Source organism: Maylandia zebra, linkage group LG16 (assembly GCF_041146795.1).
Source record: "Maylandia zebra isolate NMK-2024a linkage group LG16, Mzebra_GT3a, whole genome shotgun sequence".
Lineage (NCBI taxonomy): Eukaryota > Metazoa > Chordata > Actinopteri > Cichliformes > Cichlidae > Maylandia > Maylandia zebra.
This window is the reverse complement of record NC_135182.1, coordinates 24,730,034-24,749,299: the sequence shown is the minus strand read 5'-3', so window position 1 is coordinate 24,749,299 and position 19,266 is coordinate 24,730,034. Positions and strand designations below refer to the sequence as shown.

The window sequence follows — 19,266 nt, the reverse complement described above, 5'->3', positions numbered from 1 at the left end:
CAGTTGTTGGTAAAACCATCTCATCAAATGCATTTCTGTATCAGCTTAATTCCTAATTATTTCTCTTTTTTGGGTTGTTTTTGTCACCTTTAGCTGGTGACAGCATATAGCATTTATCTGTCATTTACCAGTAAAGTTCTTCCATGATTGTGCTAATAAACTGACATCTGAACATTTAAACCCTAGATTTTTCACAATAGTGAAAACTATTTAAATATTAAAAGCTTTAAACTTGACAAACTGACTAAACACTTCATTTTACTGAATGACAGAAATGTTATTTCACTTGGTATCTGATGGTTTTGAAGGTCAGCATGGATATTTCTCCCATCTGTTATTGCTTGTTTCCCATAAAGCAACATCACAGTTGCCTCATGCTGGTTTCCGTCACGCCACCATCCCATTTTATCATCCATCTGTGACTTGGTGGACCGCGTAATCTCGCCGTACTTCTTCATTGATGGCCGTACCATTGTGCTGTAAGTTTCTGAGGAGAGCTTTGCCTGTTTTTGTCATAGCTTTTCCAGACCCTGGCTTAATAGATATCTCATTCACAGCATGCTAAAACAATGCATTTCTGTAATGATCAAACAGCCAACTTACAGATATCCTTTCAGCTTTGAAGATGGAGACAGACAAGCAGGACAGTGGATCCATGAGCCCTGACAGCATTGGATCAGAGAAACGCCCAGAGGAGTTTTATGAGCCCCAGATCCAAGGGTTCTTTGCTGGTGAACGAGTTGTACCAGAGAGTCCCACCATGGATATGCCATCCTTTGTACCCCCAGATGTTCAAAGTCAAGCCAAGGAACCCGTCAGATCGATCACACTTCAGCCTACATATGGTGAGCCGATTACAGTGTCAGAGAAGCAGCCATCAGTGGAGGTGGTAGAGTTCAGCAGCATCAGCTCTCCTGCTGATTTCACATCAGTGGGAGCCAAAGTTCAAGGAGGAGACTCAACAAGTGACACAAAAGACAGATCTGGGATGTCAGCCTATTTTGAAACATCAGCCATGGAGGTTAGTGAAGGTCCTCACAGTAAAGGTGAGGGTTATTACGAACTGAGTAGAGCTGGTGAAAAGCAGAGTACTGATGATACCAGTTCTCCTGAGATCAGCTACAGCACACTTGCTGAAGCTCAAGATAAACCTGAAGCTAAAAAAAGTACAACAGAAGACACTAGGGTATTTACAGTTCCTGACAGGAGTAATGACTGCAGGCTTTCCCCAGGTAAACTTGCCTTAGAGCAGAGGAGTTACTCACTTAACATCACCATAGGAGCAATGGATCAAAGTGGCCAAGGTAGACAAAGAAACTTCTCCCCACTGGCCACAGATATCATGTCATATACCAGTGGAAGCTTAGATGACTCAGCAGACTACCTTCCAGTTACCACACCATCTGCAGATAAGCCACCATCTTTCCCTCCACTCATACTTGAGACGGCAGCTTCCATTACTTCAGACTCCTCATCTCCTCCAAGGATCGCAGAGCAGCCTCCAAAACCTAGTCCTGAACCGGAATCTCCAGAATCCCCTGAGCCTCCCAAGAATACATATAAAAATGGCACAGTAATGGCACAAGACTTGCCCGAAATGCTTGACCTTGCTGGTAACCGTTCGGGACTGCAATCAGAAAACAGTGACCCAGAAATCATTCGGAGGAAGTCGATTCAATCTGATTCTTCTGCCTTAAATTATGACCCACTGGCTAGCCTAATTTCAGGGGAACAGAGTCCTGGAGCTAGAAAGAGTGACAGCCAGCTGGAAGAGATGGGTTATTGTGTTTTTAGTGAATATTCAGGGCCCATGCCGTCCCCTGCAGATGTGTTCAGCCCTACAGACACTTCTGCACAAGTCTTCACCCCGTCTGTCCTGGAGGAAAAGGTAGCTGAGCAGGCAAGAAAATTAGCAGTCAGAGATGTGTCTTTGGAGGATAAGACACAGCCATCAGGAGTTGCTGATGCAGCTGAAGAAAAAGACCAGAAAGAAGAAGAGAGAAAAGATTCAGCTGAAGAAAATAAAAAGAACAAAGAAGATGATCAGATGATTACCTCTGTAAGCGAGACACCACTTGCTCAGCCCTGTGAGCCTTTTGTGACACCAACTGTCACTGTGACACTGGAGGAAGGTGGGAGGTCAGTGAGCGAGACTGAACGGCAAGCCAGCGGTGAAGGCTCAGCGTCAGAAACTGAGATTGCTGACTATGAGAGGCAGATCCGGAAACTGGAGATGGAGGACAGGCCTCTCAGTTTGGAGGAGGAGCGAGAGCTGCAGGAGCTTCGAGAGAAGGTGAAGCTGGTGCATCAGGAAGCCTATGAGGAAGTGGATGCTGAAGATGTGTACCAGCTGACTGGTGTGGCCAAGGACCGAATTGCCAGGCCTGTTAAAACTTCATCTGCCTCATCTGTGGAGAGCAATATCGATGATGACAAGCTGCTCTCCCCAGTGCTCTCACCCTCCAAACTTAAACAAAGAGAAATGTATGGCTCCCCGAAAAGATCAGCTTCACCTGTGTTAGGCATAAACAAAGATGAGAGAGAAGATCCAGAAAAGAAAATGAAGGCAGAGCAAGAGAAAGAAGCAGTCGAGAAGAAACTTAAAGAGGAGGAAGAAAAGAAAATCAAGGAAGAGGCAGAAAAGAAAGAACAAGAAATGGAAGAGAGGGAAGAGCAGAAAAGGAGAGAGAAAGAAGAGGCAGAGAGGATATTGAAGGAAGAAACAGAAAGGAAGGAGAAAGAACAGAAAGAGCAGGAGATGAGGGAGAAATTGGAGAAAGAAGAGAGGGAGTTGAAAGAAAAGCAAGAGAGAGAGCAGAAAGAAAAAGAGGAGCGAGAGTTGAAAGAAAAACAAGAAAGAGAGCAGCGTGAGAGAGAGGAGAGGGAGTTGAAAGAAAAGCAAGAGAAAGAGAAGAAAGCGAAAGAGGAGCAAGAGTTGAAAGAAAAACAAGAAAAAGAGCAGAAAGAAAGAGAGGAGAGGGAATTGAAAGAAAAGAAAGAGAAAGAAGAAAAGGAGTTGAAAGAAAAGCAAGAGAGAGAGGAGAGAGAAAAGAAGGAAAAGGAAGAAAGGGAGAGAAAAGAAAGAGAAGAGAGGGAAAAGATGGAACAAGAGGAGAGAGAAAGGAAAGAAAGGCTGGAAAAAGAAAGAATAGAGAAGGAGTTGAGAGAGAAGGAAGAGAAAGAAACAATAGAAAGGCAGCTGAAAGAAAAGGAAGAGCGTGAGAAGGAAGAAGAGATGAACACAAAAGTTGCAGACCAGCCTGAAGTGGATGCAAGACAAAAAGAAGCTGATGCAATAAAGCCTGCTGAGGTTGAGAAGATGAAGGACAAAGGCGACGTGACGAAGGAAATACCTGAGGCTCATGCTGCCATTGAGTCTGTGGTGACAGTTGAAGATGATTTCATTACTGTGGTCCAAACCATTGATGAAGCCGAAGAGCCGGGCCACAGCGTTCGTTTCTCTGCCCCACCTGAGGCCGAAGCAGTTTGCATTGCTGCCCAGAAAGAAGAAGAAGAAGAGGAAGAAGAGTCTGTGGAGCTGGCTCAGGAAGCGGACATAGAGGCTGCCAGTTTAGAGGAAATGGGAGATGTTCCTGAAATTCCCGGCTCCCCTGAGAGGGAGGCTCAGACCATAGAAACAGAAGGACCAACAGAAAGCTATGATAGAGATGAAACCACAATGGATGACTCCATTCTGGACAGCTCCTGGGTTGACACTCAAGGTGAGATCACCTTTTTTGGTTCTTCTTTTTATTCCCTCTTGTCAGCTTCAAATACACAAACTGAATAAAGTCTCATGCCCTATTTTCCACACTGCAGATGACGATAAGAGTATGGTAACGGAGCACACTGAGCCTTTGCCCAAGATGTCTAGTCCGGTCAAAAAACCTGCTGTGGTCCAGAACAAACTGGCACAACAGTGGAAGACAGAGAAACAGGAAAAGCCTGTTAAAGCCAAGACTAAGGGGGGGCGGCCTAAGGGACGAATCTCGACTCCAGAACGCAAACCTACCCGCAAAGAACCTGCCTACATCCCCAAAGAGGAACTCAAGAAGAAAAAAGGTTATTGTAATTTTATTTTTCGTCGTATGTAAAATAAAGTCAATAACTGAAGCAATAATCATTGTTAAATAATGTTCAAGTCAGCTGCTCCTCAAACACAGCACTCTGTGTATCTGACTGTTTTGTATGCAGGCTTTCTTATTGAATAGATAGCTAATATTCAGTATGCATGAACCGTACACAGGCTTTCTGTGGTGTTTTCCGTATTATAACACGACTGTCTCTGTCTGTGGTTGCACTCCTCTGCTGTTGTCACTGGTCCTCTTTTCTCCGATAATGCAGCAGTGATAAAGAAGGCTGACCTGGCCAAAAAAATGGAGACTCGGACTCAATCCCCGTCCAAGAGGACTGCGGGGAAAGCAGCAGTCCGCCAGACCCGTCCTATCCAGCACCACTCCTGCCCCAGGAGAATAACCACAGGTGACACGTTGCCTTGGTCTGTCACACAGCTGGTGCTTGCTGCAGGACAGTCACCGCAACAGCATTCCCTGTCTCGCCTCCGCTTCATTTTTGTTTTATTGGTTGTTTAATGTTATTAGTTTTGTTAGTCATTTGTTTTCAAATGCATTTATTTTGTGTTTCATCATAATAAAGATTGACTTTCATTAATATTTTCTTTGGATTCATTTGTGTATTTTTTGCTTTTTTTGTGTTTTTTGTTCGTTCTCCGAGCTAACAAATACTGTCTCACTTGTGTTCTCTGTTTTAAGCATTTGTTTGTGCTTACACCTATGCTCATATATACATGTGTCTAAGAAGGCACAGCACACTTCCCTTAACTACAGTATTGTTAACTTAAATAATACTTTAATTCCTAACACATTCATAAAGATGTTATTCTTTATGAATACATCTTTCCTTCATAAAATCTTTTTTTGCAGTTTGTATCTAGGTTCTCTGTCAGCTGCTGGTGTCCAGCTGACTTGTCACAATAATGAATCTTGTCAGTAAAGAAACTATAGACCTTCACAACCTCGATGGTCTTTTAAATTACATATCCAGTTTAGCCATTTCCAACTTGTGGTATCTTCTCCGTGGTGCTAAAAGCACTTTTCCACTCTGAGTACTGAAAGCACTTTTTACTACAAGCTACTTTAATATAGTCTATGCCTTGAAGCATTTTCTATTACACGCACACTGTCACTACGATCAATGCATCAGGGGGAATATGGGGGCCTCAGCATCTTGCCCAAGGACATGTCAATATGAAGACCAGAGGTACCAGAGATTGAACCACTGACCTTCCGGATGGTAGACAGACTTTGCTAAGTGACAGCCACCCTTTAACTTATTACTAGGTTTGCTAATGCTGCTCTGACCCAGAGGCAGTTTGCTCTCCATTTTCCCCTGACGGACTGAATTCTGTGTCAGTGATGAGGAAAGCTCAGTATACTGCTGCAATGCCCCAATTCGATTTTTTTTTTTCCAAGGTTGCCTTACATAATACAAAATCCCCCATTCTGTGTGATATCTTGCCAAATCTTTGCAGAACAAAGCTGTCAAGAGAGAAACATCCAGCTCCTATAGAACATTGAATTTGGCATATTGCTTACCATGCCACATTTAAGAATGCAAAGTTGGATGTCTGTAATTTTTACATTTTATGTAATGGGAACATATTCTTGCAAGGATATAAATATGGGGGTAATCCTCCAAAGTAGGGCATTTAGAGAGCCCTAACTCCTTCTCCTTCAATGTACGAAGGTTAACGCACAAATTCTTCTGAAGTATTTTTGTTTCCCTGAACTTCTCTGTCTGTCTGTCTCCGTCCCTCAGAGGTCCTACCTGACAGTCGTCAGCCTCTCAGCGTTGCCAGACAGTCTCGTGACAGAGCATCGGTAAGTATACTCAACAAACCTAACAATGGCACGACCTCTGGCACAAAAAACACTGAGAGAGATTCCAAGAAAACTCTGCTGGCAGTCAGCATGAATGAACAATTAAATTATAGGCATAGAGAAACTCAATGGATACTGAACACTATAAACAGGCAGAACCTTTTTTTGGTGCAACATATTTGAAACTTTTGCTTTTTTGCTATTAATATGAAACCGCTAATACACATCTTGACTTCTGCAGGATCTGAAACAAAAAGCATCTCGGTAATTTTGAAAAAACAATTATCAGTAGAATCATTAAAATGATGTTATTTCCTAGGGTGACTTGCGGAGTTCAAAAAAAAAAAGTCTCAAAAGACATTAACACAATAACACATCACATCCAGATAACGCAAATGCTTTGTCCTTCCATCTACACACTAACACAGGCAGGTGTTGCATTAGTTTTTTGTTCATATTTCATGAAGAAAATTATTAATGGTGGTTACATTTTGTAAAATGTTTCCTCTTCTTGGCATATTTTAATGGGTTTTTGCACAAGTAGTGAAGACAGACGCATTTGGAGTGTTTATTTTGCTGAGTGGGTGTTGAACCAACCTGTGACATTTCTCCAGTGCCTGTGGTCGTGACTCCATTTCACTCCTCCGCCATGGTAATGACAGTTATTGTGTCTAAAAGAACATGCTTTCTATATTTCCTAAATGTCATGTCATCACAGCATACTGAAAGTGTCTTCTAATACCATGCTCTGCAGTGTAGCCCGTTGCTGTTGCATGGGCATGATGAAGAGTATCCCTCACGTTCTTAAGTTTTGTTTATTTGTTTGATATTTTCATGTCCCATGAGTTTTCAGTTTCTTACTAAAATGAATGTGCAAGAGGAGCTGCTTTAATAGATTACATAGTAAATTGTTCCACATGATTCATGAGATCATGTGCATTCATGATGCATGTTGTAGCAGTGGTATTTTCACCACTTTTTGTCATCCTGTGTTCTTTATTTTGTTTTCATGCGCCTCACCAACCACGCCTCTTTGTTGTACCATCTCAGTGCCATGCCCATCATTTACCGTTTACAAAGATCCCCACCTTCATATCCAGAGCGGCTGCCTCGCTAGATAGACCTCGTCCATCCTCAGCAGAGCCTCAGGGCTCCACAGAATTACAGAAACAAATAGCTAAGGTAGGTGGATGGAAGAGTGACAGGGTTCCTGCACAAGTCCTGGAAATTTCATACATGTTTTCATGCAAACATGAATATTATTTGCTTTAATTTTGTAATATTGCTTGCAAACGATATCTGTTGTTTCACATTGAATTAAAAAGATAAACCTCAGTCTGCCTGACTGGCCTAACAATGCGCTCCCTGTATGCTTTCCAACAGGATGGTGGGTCACGGAGCCCAGAGAAGAGGTCTTCAGTGCCACGCCACACCTCATTTATGAGTCGCCGTGGGCCCCATGACCATGAAGAGAGCTCTACCTCTATCACTAGCTCTGGCTCTACGGCTCCTCGCAGGCCCACATGTAGGGTCCAGTTCCCCTAAACTGTACAAAGTATCAGCATTTAGTTTACGTTAGGTTGTCTAAAACGAAACTCTTGATAGCCTCCAGTGTGCGATAAATGCTACTAATTCAGTCTTTACTACTGTTGATCAATTTTAGAAAAATATTTCTAGAAAGTGAAAAGCACACTCATAAGGCCTTATGCTTGATTATTTTAAGAAGTCCCAGCTGACATCTGCTAATGAGTGATTTTTGCATACTCGCTCTATTTCTGTCTGTCTTCTGGCATCTTTAACATTTGTTTTTTTATATTAATACTTAATTTACTTTTATTACAAAGCCAAAATGTTATGTTGGACTATTAGCGTGCACTAAAACTCCTCTTTTTCTTCATTCTCCATCACTAAATCCAAAACTTTTGATTTTTCCCTTTCTCCAGCATTTCGCACTGAGATGAGGGCAGAACACAGGACAGGGCGAGCTCCTAGCATGACAGGTAATTACAGACTATTTCTACTATTTCTAGATATAAATTAAGAGCATTTTGTAATTTTGTGCTGTGGACTCAAAATATTTTGAATAAAAGGAATTGCAGCCTGTCTTCACCTCCACCTCCATCACCTGTATTTGTCATCTTACCAGTTACAGAATCAGTGCGCTCACGTTCAGCTCGCAGTGGCCACTCCACCCCACGCACCCCTGGCTCAACAGCCATCACCCCAGGAACTCCTCCCAGTTACTCATCATCTTCGAGGACCCCCGGGACCCCACGCTCCCTCAGTCTGATTTGTCAGGAGAGGAAGGTGGCTGTGGTCCGTACCCCACCCAAGTCACCTGCAACAACACCCAAGCAGCTCCGTATTATCAACCAGCCACTCCCTGACTTCAAGAATATCAAGTCTAAGATTGGCTCCACAGAGAATATCAAGTATCAGCCTAAAGGAGGACAGGTAACACTTTTACTTTGTCCAGAAATCTGCAGCTTTTTTTAACTGCTTGCTAATTTTCTTCCATCTTCACATTTGGTTTTACTGCTTATTGTAGTTTCCTTTTTTCCTACCTCTCCCTTCTGCACTGATCTCAGAGACAGAAGCTGCCATGTATTTTATTTTTGTTTCAGGAAGTTACATGTAATAGAAATAAAAAGTATATTAGGTATATATAGGTAGATTTACTGAGCATGCAAAGAAACTTAATGCTTGCCTCCTAGCAGATTTTACTCAGGATTTGACCTTTGAACCATAAAGCAACAACAAAACATTCAATAGGAGGAAAAAATTGAGTCAAATAACTGTTTCATATGGATCTGCAAGAAAAATCTGTACAATATATTTACAGACCACTGATCTGTGATGAGGTCTGCTTTACCATTCCTCGTATAAATAATATTATAAGGTTTTGTCTAACATCTTCTGTCTTTTTCTTCTGCTTTAAGATGCTTATTTCCCATAGTTTCCTCCCGTCTCTAGGTCCTCGCTAAAAGTCCTGCTTTAGTCTTTTAGTTTCCCTTGCCTGCTGCCATCCATCATCGTAAAAAAAAGAGTACAAAATATTACATAATGATGTTTTGTATAAGAAAAAAGGAAAATCACACGTAATTACACGTGTCCATTGGTTAAATTTACAATGTATACAATGTAAAGTGTAGCGTGTTAAACTTTTCCTTTACCTGATAGACTATCCTAAAATGTACTTCAACTTATAATGTTGATTTTAATGATATATAAACCTATTGGACATATGATTTATCATCTAAACTATTTATATGGTGAATCAAGACCTACAGCAGCTTAGCAGTTCTTTACCACTTCTAGATATTTTCAGTTCCCAGTCTGATTTTGTGGCTGTCTTCCTCTGTTGTCTCTATGTGACGCATTAGTTCAGATATCAGTTGCTGCTGTCAGTGAAAGTAAAAGTATGCTTGCGTTAATCAGATTGCAGAAAAATTTGTCTTCAAGAGCTGTAAATGTTGCTCTGTGTCTGATGGATGAAAGCAGTTTGATATATCTGTTGCCATCAACACAGTAGACCGAGGCTCTTTTTCTCTGAGTTTAATATAGACTAATATAGACTGCCACCTGATGGCAGGTTAAAAAGTCATTTTAACATTGTTGTGATTGATTGTGAGTTTATCCCAAAGATAAACACTGAGATAAAGGTCTAAAGAATGATTTCAAAATATGTATATATACATTTTTTACAATTTTAAAGCAGTAAATGCTAGCTTATGTTATGTCAGCTTTATTTTTACCTGTGATTTCTCACCACCAAGCAGTTCTCCATCTAGAGATTTCAGTAAACAGAAAATGACATGACTATGACACCTGAGCGAGAGTCTGAACTCTGAGCAGTATTGTCCCGTAAGCGTTCCTCCTGGCTCTCTAAAGCAAAGACAGCAGTTCAGCAAAATCAGAATTACAAATCTTGTTTTCTGTTGCTGCACAGAATCTGCATTAGCACAGTGTCTCGGGGTACATTTCTTACATTTTGACAAATGTCTCGAGTCTGAAACACAAAGGCAGCACTGCACCAGGAAGCAATGTGTCTGTAGCCATCAGTTCCTACAAGCCTTTGCTGATGACCTGATTAGGAATCTAAGTGTTTGGCTGGCATCTTTATGACTTAGCAGGCCTCTGAGCTGCTCTGTGCAGTCAGCCATAAAATAGGGAGGGATCATGTTCCAAATGCCAGCCTGTCATCTGCAGGAGAAACACGCTTGAGCTTCTCTGGGGGGGGTTAGCATGTGTACAGCATTACTGTTTATGCTTTGTCAAAGTGTTCATAACTAGCTTCATCAGTGTTTGCAATGTAAATACTCAATTATACAGTCACATCACTCACTGTGGATGTGGAAGTGCTTGGCCAATATTTCAGTGTGGATTTTGCTCCACTGTGTGTTAGTTTGCTTGTGTGTGATTTTGAATACGTCATGCTTTTGTGTATTTCTTATCTGTAACACAGATAGCAGATACATTGACTAGGGGGTTATCTCCCTGTTAGATAGACGCGGCTATTTATCAAATGCATCTATTGAATTTGCACAGATATCTGATCCTTAATGGGAATTATTCTCCTTATTGTGTAGTTGTTCCTTCTGATTACAGGTGTTTGTTTCACACATGAGCATGCTGTCTTCAGACAAAGTCTTTTGTTTTTGGAATCAGCATAGATTAATGCAGTGCGTTATTCGTCTTCAGTGGTAGTTTGATAAGTTGTTGAGGTTCAGAGGTCTATGTTTATGCCCATAAATGAAACTGAATATAATGACTGATATCAGTACTGATATTTGGTGATTTAAAAAGCTAATATACTGTAAATATGTTCTTTAATATTTCTTTTAGCCACACAAAACATTTGTTTTGTGTAGTTATTTGTCATTGTTTTATTATCACAGCAAATCATGGATTACTCAACGCTCAGCTCGACTCTGATCAGATCAGCTGAGATCTTGAAGTTGCAGAGTGCGCACTGGTGGACCATCAACACCCATAACATTGTTAAAGGATATTTCTCCTGTCTCATCTCTATTTTTTAAAATGTTAATTTATCAGCAGTTATAAAGAGTGATACTTTTTATAATTTCGGGCTATATGTCGGGCCTACTGACACATTGGTCAAATTGTATTAATCTTCACATTTTAGTTTAGATTTAAAAGACACCTTGATGCATATTAATAGAAGCATTTATAATTATACAATTACAAATCTATCCATCTATTTATTTTCTTACCTGCTTACCTGCCTTGGCTGCTATATAGTGAGAAGCTTGGCAAAGAATTATCATATATAATGATCTTTAACACTTGCATTAATGCTCCTGTTAATGTCTCCAAGGTTCTTTTAACAAAAGCAAATAACTTGAGAATATCATTGAGTGTTAATTATAAGAGAAAAATGGAAATACAAATAGAAAACTTTAGGACATTTGAATGAAACAAATGATTGATTAAAGTATTTGTTTAACTGAAGCCTTTATTGCAGTACAGTGTTATAAACATTCATTGTTGAAATGGTCCTCTAGTGTCACTATTGTACCACTGAAGTAGTACAAAATTATAGATAGCGCATAATTTTACCTCTTTTTTTAAACTTAATGAAAATTAAAAAGCCAAACTAGTGTGACAGCATTTATATTGTTGCAAATATTTATAGACAGTAGTCACATGACATGATGGAAGTGTACTCCTCACCTTAATATTCACAGCACCCTCAAAGATCCAAATAGTGTTACTATAAGCAGCTCCTGTAGTGAGCCTCCCCCAGCCCACAGCAATATAGCAAGCCTATACTCAGCTACTGACCTGTCTAATGACTGTCCTCATAGAAACAGAAGGACCCAGATGGGCCAACAGAGGCCAAATGCAGGGCCTCTTTGATCTGGAAGTCAGTGCTGCGCCTCATCTCTGTTACTCTGTGTCTGTCTGCGGTACACAGCGTGACCTGGACGCAGGACCTGCTGGTATACCTTATCACTTTTAATTATAGCACTTTGAATAAAAAGTCTGGAAACCTTTGTCCCAGTGGAATAATTAAAAAGAAAGCATTTACTATGTGTAATTTTACTCATTAATATCTTGAAAAGGTAATTTGATTGATTAAATTTAAATTCAAATGAGCCATTAATATTAACAATACAAAAAACTATTTTAGAGCCAATTAATTATTACGTGGCCACTGCCTTTTGTCTTTTGATTGATTATTGAATTTTAAAGTGCCGAAGAAAGTCCATCGCACAGAGCAGCAGCAGAACGTGTTTGCGTAGCTGCTTTACATAGGATCGAACCAGTCACATCAAAAAATCAAAAGGCAGTATTTTTCTTTTTTTTTCTTAATATTTTAGTAATCATCATGTTGAAATTGTACAGTACTGAGGAAAAGTCTTAAGCCACCCCTCATTTGGGAAATATGTACAATGATTTACTGAAATGTGTGCAAACATATAGTATAAAAAACAAAAACTGAGTTTGTACAATTCTAAGTCAACATTTGGTATGCCCACCTTTATTCTTCAACACAGCCTAAACTCTAAGGCAACCTTTCTTTCAGTAGTGTTCAGGAATAGTTCTCCAGGCTTCTTGAAGAACAGTCAAAGCTCCTCTTTTGATGTTGGCTGCCTTTTGCTCTAATCTCTGTCAAGATGATCCTACATTGCTTCAATAAAGTTGAGGTCTGGACTCTGGGGAGGCCAATCCCTGATTGATTGGGTTTCATTGTGTGTTTTTCTATTTTGTTATGCTTTTATTGCATTGGCATTGTGTTTGGGATAGTTTTCATTTTGGATAAGGAAGCCATTGCCAATCAAATGCTTTCCAGATGCTATGGCATTGTGGATCAAAATGCTAAGATACTTTTCTGTCCATAATACACAAGAACCGACAACCAGCTAAATAAGAAATAAGAAAAAATTTAGCCTCAAACAAAGATGGAGCCTCTAAGAAGTTTTACAGATGGCTATAGAAACTCACTGTTGTACCTACTGACTATTTTAACCAATAGGTTCATCGTGTTCATCATGTTCTTCCTTATGAATGGCATCTTGGCAACAAACCTTTCATTGAGACCAATTCTGATGAGTAATCAGTAAACAGTAGATGGATCAACTGAAAGATCAAATGAATCTCTCGGGTCATGTGTCAGGTCTTTGGTGGAATTTTGACTTTCCGATACTGTTCATGTGTTCAAATAGTCTTCTTCTTGTGCAGTTTCCTCAAACTTTTTAAGAACACACTACACACCATGCTGAGATGTGTTTTTGTGACAGCCTGCTAGTAACAAAGAGCCTAAAGAGACAATTTAATTCATGTATTTATTTATCAGTTCATTTATGTATTTATTCTTTGAAAAGTTTTCTGTTATTTGTTGATAATACCTGGGTCCATCTCTTGCGTGAGGTGCCTTATTTATGCTGAAATTATTCATTAAAACTATGAAAGATCTCTGGAAAGCCTGGTGAACTATTGCGCAGGACCATTAAACATTACAAGAAAGTCTGGCTTCAAAGTGAAAGAAAATGTGAAGAAATGTGCGTTGGCTTGAGACTTTTCATAAAGAGAAGTCAAACAAATACTCTGGTTGGCAGACTGATGACTCATGGGAAGAAAATTGAAAAACTCTATTTGTTTCAACATGAATGCAAGAGGTACAGAAAACAGTTAAAGAAAACACAAACTTGTGATTTCTCATTCTTTAAAGCATTAATCATGCTCCAGAACAATAGAAATGTGTGCACTGACACTTTTTCAGTATGCTGATCATCAGTATCCTGTAGTCCCTAGAGTATTAGACAGTGCGATCAAGCATACGAAGATAATACACAGTCATTCCTATCTACCATTTAAGAGGTCCATATATCTCTGCATGTTTCCATAGATTCATATTTTAAACAAGAGGCAGGACTTCACCCCATCACTGTCAAAGTGCAGCTCCAAGGATAATCTGAAGCACTCTCCTCGTGGAGCCAATGTATGTACCCTTCAAGCTTTGCCTTCCTCATTAAGAGGATGGGTGAATGCCTTATACAGGGAGTGCAGAATTATTAGGCAAATGAGTATTTTGTCCACATCATCCTCTTCATGCATGTTGTCTTACTCCAAGCTGTATAGGCTCGAAAGCCTACTACCAATTAAGCATATTAGGTGATGTGCATCTCTGTAATGAGAAGGGGTGTGGTCTAATGACATCAACACCCTATATCAGGTGTGCATAATTATTAGGCAACGTCCTTTCCTTTGGCAAAATGGGTCAAAAGAAGGACTTGACAGGCTCAGAAAAGTCAAAAATAGTGAGATATCTTGCAGAGGGATGCAGCAGTCTCAAAATTGCAAAGCTTCTGAAGCGTGATCATCGAACAATCAAGCGTTTCATTCAAAATAGTCAACAGGGTCGCAAGAAGCGTGTGGAAAAACCAAGGCGCAAAATAACTGCCCATGAACTGAGAAAAGTCAAGCGTGCAGCTGCCAAGATGCCACTTGCCACCAGTTTGGCCATATTTCAGAGCTGCAACATCACTGGAGTGCCCAAAAGCACAAGGTGTGCAATACTCAGAGACATGGCCAAGGTAAGAAAGGCTGAAAGACGACCACCACTGAACAAGACACACAAGCTGAAACGTCAAGACTGGGCCAAGAAATATCTCAAGACTGATTTTTCTAAGGTTTTATGGACTGATGAAATGAGAGTGAGTCTTGATGGGCCAGATGGATGGGCCCGTGGCTGGATTGGTAAAGGGCAGAGAGCTCCAGTCCGACTCAGACGCCAGCAAGGTGGAGGTGGAGTACTGGTTTGGGCTGGTATCATCAAAGATGAGCTTGTGGGGCCTTTTCGGGTTGAGGATGGAGTCAAGCTCAACTCCCAGTCCTACTGCCAGTTTCTGGAAGACACCATCTTCAAGCAGTGGTACAGGAAGAAGTCTGCATCCTTCAAGAAAAACATGATTTTCATGCAGGACAATGCTCCATCACACGCGTCCAAGTACACCACAGCGTGGCTGGCAAGAAAGGGTATAAAAGAAGAAAAACTAATGACATGGCCACCTTGTTCACCTGATCTGAACCCCATTGAGAACCTGTGGTCCATCATCAAATGTGAGATTTACAAGGAGGGAAAACAGTACACCTCTCTGAACAGTGTCTGGGAGGCTGTGGTTGCTGCTGCACGCAATGTTGATGGTGAACAGATCAAAACACTGACAGAATCCATGGATGGCAGGCTTTTGAGTGTCCTTGCAAAGAAAGGTGGCTATATTGGTCGCTGATTTGTTTTTGTTTTGTTTTTGAATGTCAGAAATGTATATTTGTGAATGTGGAGATGTTATATTGGTTTCACTGGTAAAAATAAATAATTGAAATGGGTATATATTTGTTTTTTGTTAAGTTGCCTAATAATTATGCACAGTAATAGTCACCTGCACACACAGATATCCCCCTAAAATAGCTAAAACTAAAAACAAACTAAAAACTACTTCCACAAACATTCAGCTTTGATATTAATGAGTTTTTTTGGGTTCATTGAGAACATGGTTGTTGTTCAATAATAAAATTATTCCTCAAAAATACAACTTGCCTAATAATTCTGCACTCCCTGTATAATTCTAGTTAGTCCAATTCCCAATAAATATTTTGATTCATATCTCTTTAGGTAGTGTACAACATGTTGCTTCTTGTTGTGTTGTGCAGTATATGGGTAGGTTAATAGTATCAAAGTGAGCTAGTTTGTATATTACCCCCCTTTTCACTGTAGTTTGGCTCTCGGTTCTTAATTTTAGATACAGTTGTCTCTTTTCAACTATAGTTCAAGGGGTGACAAATGTCACTTGTATTATAGGTTATATATTACTGGCATTATGAATGACCAACAACAACATAGCAAGGAGGATGCATGCTTCTGACTTTTTTCTAATATTTAGCCGACTGTCTAGCACAAAAATGACCTGATGGTTAAGAGAAAGATCCACTCAGTTGACTATAGCCTTAGCTAAAATGCTAAAGTATACTTGAACATGCAGTCCTGTTGGATCCATATGAATACTGTAGCCTAACTTTTCTTTAGCACTTTACCCCAAAAAACCCCCGTCATGTATCTGTGATTAGTTTGACATTTAATCCTGCACTATTGTGTGTATTAGGTCTAGTCCTACATTTCGTGTAGAATAATACGAATAATAGTGAGTCGACAATAGATTAAATGTGTTTTTCCTTCCCCAGAAATCTCCCACTAGTTGAGTTCTCTTTTTCTTTCTATCCTCTTCTTCTATTTTTTCCCCTTTTTCCTCCATTTATTTCCTTCTGAGGGTACATAAAATGCTTGTTTCCTCACTTTAGTTTATCCCACAATTCTAGGTCACATGAGATATAATAGGTCACATGCTATGCTATAGTGATGGTGCTTTGTGGCAAGACGAGGTTTGCATATCTTGTGGATATTCTGTGGTGTTACAAGCATGAATAATCTGCTCTCATTATTCATTTAGTTTGCTACCTTGTGTTTAGGTTGCATTAAGAAGAAAGACAAAAATAATTCCTCTTTTAAAGAAGGGGAATAAATTCTCTGTTATATTTAGCTATTAAAAATTTATTGATAGTGTAACATTTTACTGGCAGTGGGTGGAAAGTTATGGTTCGATGTCCATTTATAGGTCACGGGAGCTGTTTAATGAGACCACTTGTGCATACCCGATGTTTGAAGGGAAGTAACAGCAGAAAACCTTGTGCTAATTGAGAACTGAATGAAAACACTTCCTCTTTGTCTATGTCTGTTGCATATTAAAGAAATTCTCAATATAGCATAAGAAAGGACGTCTGATCCCCCACAAATGAGATATTCTTTATATGTTCTTTATTGCCTCTGGTTGTCTTGAGCCCATCGGCACATAAGCATTGTTCCAGCAGTGTTTTGAACCGAGACTGATTGTCTTCCATATTCTTTGAACAGATGTCCACATATTTGAAAGCACTCCTTGTGTTTCATTAAGCGGTGAAGGAAAAGGAAAACAGTTCAGAGGCCACATACCCGAAAGTCTCCGTTGTCCTCATCTTTTCTAATTCACAAAATGTGTAAGAAGTGTATGCACTGTCACTTCTTTATCTGGTGTAAACCCCCATTGCTTTTGCTGTGCTGTCGTATAAAAATGAAAGCTATTTATTTGTTGTTTCAGTACTGTTCCAACTCTGCTTCGTCTGCATCTCACTCCTGCTTTTTCTCCTTGCAGCTACAGAGAGTCAGCACACGTCACAGCACACTCACATGTTCATCATCCTCAATCCCTAAAGTAGTGGCCTCAAATCAAAGAACTTTCAATTGTGTTTTTAGCTTCTAAAGGTTCATCAGTTGTTGCATTTTGGTACATAACCAAGGCTCACAGACTGTCACAGCTCACGCCATGAGTCAGATCAAATTGTCTTTTCCTCTGAGCTTAAAGTGATCGTATCAGTTGAATGATGTTTGTCCTGGGCAACAGGGAAACTACTAGTCCAATTGTACCGCCAAACACAGTCAGACATCTATTTAAACAGTGGGAGTATACAAACTGTTTAAAAGACTTAAGCCCAAGCGTTTTCCCACCTCATTCCTCACCTCCACCCTGCAGGTTTTCATCCCCAGTGTTAAACTGGACTATAGCCATGTTCAGTCTAGGTGTGGGTCCTTGGACAGGCGTGGCTACTCGGCAGGAGGTGGAAACGTGAGTCTTGTGCTGCAAGCCCATTGTGTCAGTGTTGTTGTCGGTATTATTTATGTGCCGTGCTGTGCTGTGTTTCCTCTGTTTCCTCTGTGTTTTCCTGTATTTTTATTTTGCCTTACTGTTTCTCAGTTTAATAGTTAAGTCACTCATTCATTTGCAGTGCTCTTACTAGACTGCTCTTCATCTTTGCATTATTCTCCACCAGTGGTTTGTGTCCTGCAAGTAATGATACCAAGGGCTGAATGTGTCTGCCTCCAGAACCTGACATTTGACTAGTCTGCTGACTTAGCTTCTAAGGGCACTAGCTAATATTAGGATGTAGCCAAGTTATCAGGAGATTAGAAAAAATATATCCTTTTCAAAATGCGGGCATGTTAAAAAAAGCTAAGTCTTCATCAGATGATAGCCAGTGGTTTCAGTATTGCATTTTACCAAATGCAATGTCTTTATGATCCCCATCTTGACTTTGTAACTGCATGCAGACACAGCCTGCTTGGACTACAAGTTCAAAAACAAAACAAAACAAATAAACCCAGAAAGCTTCTGGTACCAAAAGCTCCTTCCTGCTTGTACATATTCATGTTTGTTACACTTTTCTGCTTAATGCTTTTCTAATCCTATATTGTATTTTGTACTGGACAGAGAAGCTCATCAAATCTTAATGAATTTTCTTTATGTACGATGAAAATAAAGCTAATAAAGGCTTTCTTCTTCATATGCAGAAACACACAGAAGAGAAAGTAGACTTAGTGCTTAACAAAATTAGCCCACTCATTGCTAGCAAAACTCTTGCCAGCATCTCTCATCCACAACAGGTAGCACGCTGCATGAAGCACTTGATTAAGACTGATTACAGCCATCTGAAGGCAGCAGGTATAGTGTGCGCTCCATCTGCAGTTTCTGATTTGAATAATGCACATTAACAATGCACAGTTATGCAAGCTTAATAACAATGAGACAGTTAAAACTTATCTCTTGACTTTATATCACTTCCCTCAGAATGATCTGTTCCCATAAAACCTCTTTTTATTTGATTCTTGCTACAGCAGCTGAAAAAAGTAGTGCCAGGAACATTTATAAGGTCAGTGCTTTTGGCACAGCAGATATTATCTGTTCAGGTGACTGTAGTGATTAAATTCATCTGTTGTGTAACAAGAAACAGCTATTATTCTGTGCCCAGTTTTACAATAGCGGCCTCAAAGTAGTGAAATCAGAGTTGGCATTGTGTGTATTATTCTGTATTCTTACATGTTACTTGTAATCGCTCGTCTTTAATTATCTGCAGAAAACCGCCGTCAACCTAAAGAGACACGTGGTAGCACATTTGCTCATATATTGCAGCATCTTAGTTTTGAGAGTCTCAAATAGAGTGTCAGTACACATCAAGTGAAGAATAGCGCAAAGGCCGCTCAACTGACAGTTCCTGCAGATTTTTAGGACAAGCCCAGCACAAGTCAAGGTCGCTCAGGAGAGCGAAGGTGGAGAGCGGTGGTTGGCTGAGTTGCTGAACGTAAGGACATTAAATTGCAGATTAACATTTGCAATCAAACATTACTAAAAGTTGTTGCATATAACTGTGCATAATTTCATGAGAAGTGCTCTTTACTCTTCCCTCTGTTGCAAATTATTATATTTGGAGATTACATCAGCTCCCGTCAGTGTATAAAAGAGCCAGTTCGTATTGC

The 19,266-nt window shown here is 40.0% G+C and overlaps 1 protein-coding gene across 6 annotated transcripts in view; it reads left to right on the top strand.

Annotated features, from left to right (window-relative positions):
- Positions 1–19,266, top strand: part of map2 (microtubule-associated protein 2) — a 103,733-nt gene that overhangs the window by 76,324 nt on the left and 8,143 nt on the right. For 3 of the 6 annotated variants that reach the window (XM_076875147.1, XM_076875145.1, XM_076875142.1), the window contains 11 exons: positions 618–3,722; positions 3,820–4,062; positions 4,345–4,482; positions 5,839–5,900; positions 6,951–7,082; positions 7,284–7,425; positions 7,844–7,900; positions 8,047–8,354; positions 11,729–11,863; positions 13,774–13,866; positions 17,489–17,581. In XM_076875147.1, coding sequence (XP_076731262.1) covers positions 618–3,722; positions 3,820–4,062; positions 4,345–4,482; positions 5,839–5,900; positions 6,951–7,082; positions 7,284–7,425; positions 7,844–7,900; positions 8,047–8,354; positions 11,729–11,863; positions 13,774–13,866; positions 17,489–17,581 — 4,508 coding nt within the window. Of the gene's footprint in view, positions 1–356; positions 480–617; positions 3,723–3,819; positions 4,063–4,344; positions 4,483–5,838; positions 5,901–6,950; positions 7,083–7,283; positions 7,426–7,843; positions 7,901–8,046; positions 8,355–11,728; positions 11,864–13,773; positions 13,867–17,488; positions 17,582–19,266 lie in introns of all 6 variants that reach the window. The other 3 variants (XM_076875148.1, XM_076875143.1, XM_076875146.1) reach the window with 3 other exon arrangements.